Source organism: Botrytis byssoidea, assembly GCF_014898295.1.
Source record: "Botrytis byssoidea strain MUCL 94 chromosome Unknown BBYS_004, whole genome shotgun sequence".
In the NCBI taxonomy this organism is placed as follows: Eukaryota; Fungi; Ascomycota; class Leotiomycetes; order Helotiales; family Sclerotiniaceae; genus Botrytis; species Botrytis byssoidea.
The window spans coordinates 9,568-17,454 of NW_024065845.1; the positions used below are offsets into that span (position 1 = coordinate 9,568).

A 7,887-nucleotide genomic window follows, 5' to 3' on the forward strand; every position below is an offset into this window, starting at 1 on the left:
AAAACTATATATAAAGAAGATAATAATAAATATATTAAAAGGTTTTGTAATATAAATTATATGGGAAATAAAAATTCTGCTAAATCTATTAATAGTTATATATTTATATATACAAATAATTTAATTAGCTGGAAAACTAAATTACAATCTGTTATAGTACAAAATATAATAGAATCCGAGATAATTACTATAAATTTAGCTATTAAAGAAGCTATATATTTAAAACATATACTATAGGAATTAAATCAATATAATCAAAATAAATTCCCATTATATACAGATAATATGTTAGCTAAAGTTATATCAAATAATTCTATATATCACGATAGAAGCAAGTATATTAATATAAAATATTATTATATAAGAGATGTTATAAATAAAGAATATTTAGATTTAATATAGATTTCTATAAAAAATTAATTAACTAATGGATTAATTAAGCTATTAGATAGAATCAAATTATTAAGATTTATTGATATAATTCAAAATTTTAATAATTATTATTAAAATAAATAATATTAGTACTCTTTTTCCTTTTAAAATAAAAAGATTTTTAATAAGATTAATATAATATATATAAAAGAGATAATATATATTAAAGGGGACTATTGTTTTAATAAAAAATAATATAATATATATATATCTTTTGAAAGCATTCAACCTAATATGAGTGTATTATATAATCAAATCACATGATTATCGATTATAAGCTTCCGAAAACAGCTATAAATACGAAAATGGCCATAAATCCGAAAACAGATTATGAAATAAAGAATAAGAAAAAGAGCTTTATTTCGAAAGAATGACCGGATTAGAAAGAGATCTGCAAAAGATTAACGAAAGCGGGAAAGCTAGATTAGTAGGAAAAAGCATAAAATAAGACCTTTTCTCCATTGAATGTAAAATAAGAAATTGAATATCGATATACAGATTCTTTAATATCACGTGTTACACTGCTTATATAATCCATTTTAGTTGTTAAACCGAGCTAGCTTCCATACTATACTACTAGCCTATGACCTACGATAAATATAGAAATAAATATATCTTTTAAATTAATATATGGAGATTAATCTTTTTGTAAATTAAGTTATTAAATTTATAAGTAATAAGTAAACAAATAATGAAATAGGTTTAGAATAATTGAAATATTTTAATAAATATACAAAAAATCAAATTAAAGGTTGATATAGAATACTAATAATAAATAAATATGAAAGTCATAAATTAATATCATTCTAGACCTATTGCAAGGAGAATAATATTAAATATATATATTTACTAATATATTTAAATTATTTAATTTAGCTTTTTGATATAAACTGTTTTAATATCTACAATGAGAGTATAGTATTTAAATTAAGAGTTTCATAAAAACTTATATCAATTATATTTTAAAAATTAAATTCTTTATAGTTTTTAAAACTATATATAAAAGATCAATTACAAATCAAAATATAAAAACCGGATTTAAAAGAGTTGAATCAATTCTATTTAATTTTAAAACAATACTTTTTAAATTGAATATTCAAATTTATATGTTTATTTTTCCTATTTTAATTTAAATCTTTAAATTTTCAAATATCTTATAACCCTATGGAAGCTTTTTTTCAATCAATATTAATTAAATTTCGAATAATATATTATCAATTAAGTTCTCCTATAACGTGTTTTATTAGTGAGTGGGTTATATTAATAAGTGAATCACTTTCATCTTAATTCATTCTCTTCTCTTTTAATATACATTTTATTAATAATTTATAATAAATTCGAATACTCAAGAAACCTATATACTCCTTATTATTAAAGCTATTCAAAAAAATAAAAAAATAAATATTCGAAAAATTATAAAAATGTATAATATTTTGAATATAATATTATAATATAGAATTAATAGTTTTATTTTTTGTTTCGAATATTAATTTAAATCTTATAATCTTTTAGAATTAAAAAAGAATATTATTTCTAAATATATAATTAATATAAATATAAAAGAATTTCTATTTAAATTAAGAAATATAAAAAATATAGTAAATTATATTTTCGAATCAAAAGATATAAAATATATTAAAAAGCTTTAAATATATTGATTTATAAAGTATTAAATCAAATTAAAAATATATTTTAATTATATTTATAACTTTCAAAAAGCGTTCTACAAAGATTCTAAGTTTATTAAAAAATGATTTCGATTAATTATAAATATATAAGCGAAATATAGTATTTTGAATAACGATTTCTATAATTTCGATAAAACAGACTTTATAATAGATATAATATATTCTAGAATAATAATAATTAATATTAAACAAAATAATATAATTAGATAATAAAGAATAAGCTATAATAATTATATATAATAATAAAAAAAGTAAAACTATACCCCTATTTTTAATAATTCAAGAATAAATTCATTTTTCTAATTAATATATCGAAATCGATTTTCCTATGGATTAAACTATTAAATCTATATTTAATAGATAAACAAATAATAAAACAAATTTAGAATAATTGAAATACTTTAATAAATATATTAAGAATCGAAGAAAAAATAGATATCGAATATTAATACTAAATAAATATAAAAATTATGAATTAAGAGCTTTTTAAATATATTATAAGAAAAACAATATTATATATTTAAGTTTATTATTATATTCAAATTATTTAATTTAACTATTTGATATAAACTGTTTTAATAATCTGAAATATTTATATAATAATCAAATTAATAGATTTATTAAAATATATATTAATTATATTTTGAAGATTGAATTCTTTATAGCTTTTAAAATTATATATAAAAAATGAATTATCCCTCAAAATATAAAATCAGGATTTTGAGAAATAGATTTAATTCTATTTAATTTTGTAACTATATTTTCAAAATTAGATATTCGAATTTGTATATCTATTCCCCCTTTTTTCGATTTAAATTAATAGATCTCTTAAATTCCTTGTAATCCAATTAAAGCTTTTTTTCAATCAATATTAGTTAAATCTCAAATAACTTATTATTATTTAAGCTCTTCTATATTTATATTTAAAACTATACTAATTTTAATTAAGAATATAGAAAGATTAGCTTATAAAAATATATTTTTAAATATAAAGATTTATATACTTCAGATAGCAAATGAAGCATTAAGTAAATATTGATATATAAAAAAAACTTAATTATATTAAGAAAAAGTATTCATTAAATAAAAGACTCTTGATATATTATTTTAATAAAAGATTAATATTTAGATTCAATATAATAAATATCAAAAAGAAAAAAATCTTAATAAGAAAGTATTTTTTAATTAATATTATAATAAATATGGAAAGATAGGTTATAATATGAGAATCTATCAAAATAATATAATAAATTCTAGATTATTAGAATCTTTATAGTTTTAATTAATTGATTTTATTATTATTGAATAATATGATTTTGAATAAATAAATTGAGGTAAAAGTAATCCACTTACTAATATAACCCACTCACTGATAAAACACGTTATCTATATTTGATATTATATTAGCTTTAGCTAAGATGTCACGGAATTCACCGTCTTGTGTAACAACACGTGATTGAGTATAGCGCTCCTCTAAAGCGCCTATTCCTATGATTATCAATTAGTCTTTTATTCAATTGATATATGAACCCTATAATACTGATTTAGGCGACTCCATCATTCAATCAGGATATATAAAATAGATATAATTCTTATGATTATATCTCAAGTGAATCTAGTTTATTATTACTATACATACCTATTATATGATCAAAGTGATCAATCGACATAGCTATCCCTCCGTGATATAAGAGTATAGAGAGACTAATATATAAGAATATACTTTTGAATATAGAAAATTATATACTTTAAAAAGCTAATAAAACATTAAGCTGATGTTAATATATAAAAAAGATATAAATATATTAAGGAGAAATACTTACTGAACAAAAAGCTATAGATATATTATTTCAATAAAGATTGATATTCAGATTTGATATAATAAGTATTAAAATAAAAGGAATTTTAATAAAAAGACATTTCTAATTAATATTATAATAATTATGAAAAAATAGATTATAATATAAGAACTTATCAAATTAATAAAATAAATCCTAGATTATTAGATTCTTAATAGCTTTAATCAATTGAATTAATGGTTATTAAATAATATGAATTTGAATGTGTCAATTGAGGTGAAAATGATTCACTCGATGATATGATCCACTCGTATATAAATCATATTAGGCATATCATTTATTCGAAATCATTCATTCAGTATGACTTTATTAGTTTTGAGTGAGAGTAACTATGAAAATCTATAATAAGTCTACTAAATCACTTATTAATATCTTACTAATTAAGAAATAACTTGATAACTAACATATGTATAATATGATTTTATATTATAAAATTATATTATTATATAATAGTATCTCTTATCAAACTGATTTTTAATAGAATAAAAGCATATAGAAGTATATAAAAATCTATTAACAAAATGAATTAATTTAATTAATATATTTTCTTTTTATAATACAATATAGTTCTATAAGATATGATTTAAATCGATTTTATTTATAAGTATAGAAAATATTAGAATCTTATTATAAACTATATAAACCTAGAATATTCTTTAAAGAAAACCTAGAAAAACTAAGCAATTTAATTTAAAAATAAGCTTAGTTCTTATAAATTAACTTCAATTCAATTATAATATATATATATTCGATTTATTCTTTAAACTTAAACTAACTAGATCTTCCATTATTATTATAATAATAATTACTCTTATTATTATAAAACATAACCTCTAATAGTCTAAATCTAAAGTATATTTGATTTTTGCGTTGACGTTGTTTGAGCTTTCTGGTGATTTTTCTGATAAAGAAATGTGTGAGATCTCTTCTGCGATCACTAGGACATCTGGCTTCGAAACAGGAGTTGGCATCGAATCTGCAGCTATTTTGGTGGAAGATACGTCTTCGATCTCTGAGTTTTCCATAGGTGACTGGAAGTCCAACATTTCTGGCTGAAGCTAATAAAAGACGATATCTGTGAGGTAAAAATATGGTCTTCAAATCGAGTGCTGCTTCAGATCTAAATACACAATTCAAAGCCCATCCATCATCCGGATTTCTTGGAGTTTACTTGCGTTATATTGCGTTTCAAACTTAATCACGACGTAATTCACGAACCTATTGTGCCAAGCGCAAACTTCGTGATCCATGCAATTGGGGCTCCGCGGCAAGGGTGTGTATGAGTATGTGCTTAGCATTTCCAGAAGAAGAAAGTAAGATTACCTTGTTGATAAGAAATTGTAAGATCAGAGTGTGATTATCCAGTTGGCCCCCACAAATCATGCACAGCTATCACCTCTCGTAACATCTACCCAATGGGAATTGCATGTGTCGAGAGGTACAACATATCACGTTATCAATTCTGGGAGGCTCATACTGCATAGCCACTTGCGTGAGATGTACTTAGCCATTGCATACAATATTCAACTGCCAGATCACTTCTCTGAATTATCAAAATGTCGTTCAACATTGAAGGTTCGTACCTTGTGAGACGTTTTAGTGAACTCACTCGCGACGAGAAGATTGCCGAGCCACTTTCTCAAGGACTTGCAGAAAAAGTAGATCACGACATGGAACGGGAGAGGAAGGAGAAGTATTTCTACGAGGAGGCGACGCAAAAAACAAAGAAGATCAATCAAATAATAGGAAATTACGGCCATGATCTATACTCGTGAGTCTTCCATAAAATTTCCGAGGCTTTTTAATGTACTACATTGAGGTGCAAAATAGAATTTGAAGATCTAACATAGCCTAGATTACCTGGCTTCTTAGAAAGGAAGCTTTCGTATCTGGAGGGAAAAAGTGACAAACTCTCAGTGGCGTGGAGAAACTTCGAAGACAAGCTTAAGCTGGATAAAGCCGGGGTTCCAACCACGAATGGAAATAATGGCACGGATATTCTACTTTTGACAATAAAGCTGCAACGAGTTATTTTGCAAAAGAAGCAAGAGTCGAAGGGTGCTAAAGTCAAAAATTTCCTAAAAAGAAATGTACAAAGTCTGGAGAATCACAAGTATCTGTTTGCATTGCTACCGAGCGGGGACAAGTATACCAGCGCACTCACTGGTGCCTTCTCTACCATAGTCAAGGTACGAGACTATTGAATGTTTAATGAGCAAATCACAAAGCTAACAAAGAGCTTTACAAAGGCAAGCGTAACTCATAGTAAAATTGCCGACGAGACATCTGACGCATTAGACGATATATCTGACCAAGTTCGATCTTTTGGAATTGCCGCTGCCACCACAAGATACCAAAGATCTGCATGCATCAAATGTCATATAACTAAATTTTATATTCAGCTTTTGACTTCCTCGAAGTTATAATTCGTGAATGGTATCATTCGTCTTGGAAACGCTTTTCGAAAACGCTTGGTCTTTCATTCTTAGAGGAAACCGTTCAAAAGACAGTTCAAAGGTTACAAACATATACGACTCGAGTCGCGGCAGAAGAAAGGCATATATCTGAAGAGCAGAATCACATGCAACTGTTGCAGATCGGAAACATGGTGCATAAGCTTTTACTGGACAATAAAGAATTGAAGGAGAGATTGAATGAGATCAGCCCTCCAACCACTCCAGAATCGAAAAGACAGAGGGGCTCTGTTGGGGCTTGGAATCATTCAGGGGTCTATGATAATAATCCCAACTCTTCATTAAATTCTGGTCCTCGCTGGTCGAAACAAAGTATGCTTGAAGATAGCAAATTTCTTCGTCAATATATACAAGCTTCTGTTGATGTCGACAGATTGATTGTAATGGGCCAATCCCTAGTGGTCAATGCTGATATTTCGATACGAATCAGACAGTGGATTATAGCACCTTCGTCTGGAATTCTGTGGATTGAAGGTCCACATGGCGTAGAACAGCCTGGCCAAAACACTCTGGTGTCGTCTTTTATTTTGAGGAATCTTCGGCTTGCTCGTATTCCAGTGATGGCCGAGTTCTGTCATTATGACACAAGAGATTGGAGGACGTGGAATCCAGCAACAGAACTTCTCAAAGTTGTCTATGGTCTGATCGGACAAACCATAGATATGATGGAGGATGATATTGAGACAAATGGAACATATCCCGATTTCTCCGCCGATCGTTTCCAGAAATTAAAAGAGAATACTGACGCACTACCAGCTGCAATCCAGCTATTAGCAGATCTAATTTCAGTTGGACCAGTTTTGCAATTTTGCATTATCGATGGTTTAGAGATATTTGATGGATGTGAAGGAAGTACCTTGTTCAGAAAGAGATTCAAAGACCTGATTGCCCTTATTTGTAAATCCGTTGTTGCAAAGTCATTATCAGGTCAAGAACGGATTTTCAAAGCTCTTTTCACAACCAACGGTTTTGTGAGAGAGCTCGCAGATTGTCATGATGCGGAATCTTTTGTGCGATTGACATACGACGATGAGGAGGAAGACGAGCTTCTCACATATCCCTGACCATCGCATTAAAAATCATCGCAGGGTTTGTTCCAGGGTTCAACTCTACGCAATCGTATTGCTGTTGGGCAAATTCAAAAGAATAAATTCGAATACGGTCACTCGTCTTGTTGCCATGATTACCATGATTTACGAGCTAGCAAGGCACTTGTTCGTTACCAATCTGTTGAAAGTAGGCACATCTCTAACCATTGGTTTGCTATCATCTCCGACAGCTGGATGGTGGTTTACAATGTACATCTGGCCTCGACTATGCATTTTCAAAATTTAAAGGGTCTTGAGAAATGGTGAAGTTGTGCAATTTGGGTTTTTGCGCTCTGCTTTATTAAGTGTTCGAACTTCATTTCTCTTTCGACCTCCAATCATGTGT

The 7,887-nt window shown here is 26.8% G+C and overlaps 1 protein-coding gene across 1 annotated transcript; it reads left to right on the plus strand.

Annotated features, from left to right (window-relative positions):
- Positions 1-5,535: 5,535 nt before the first annotated feature.
- EAE97_002120 (uncharacterized protein) lies at positions 5,536-7,517 on the plus strand (the record flags this gene model as incomplete). Its single annotated transcript, XM_038872631.1, has 4 exons — positions 5,536-5,750; positions 5,835-6,168; positions 6,229-6,244; positions 6,382-7,517. 4 exons carry the CDS (start codon positions 5,536-5,538, stop codon positions 7,515-7,517), a joined length of 1,701 nt encoding a protein of 566 aa, XP_038735837.1.
- Between the last annotated feature and the right edge of the window lie 370 nt (positions 7,518-7,887).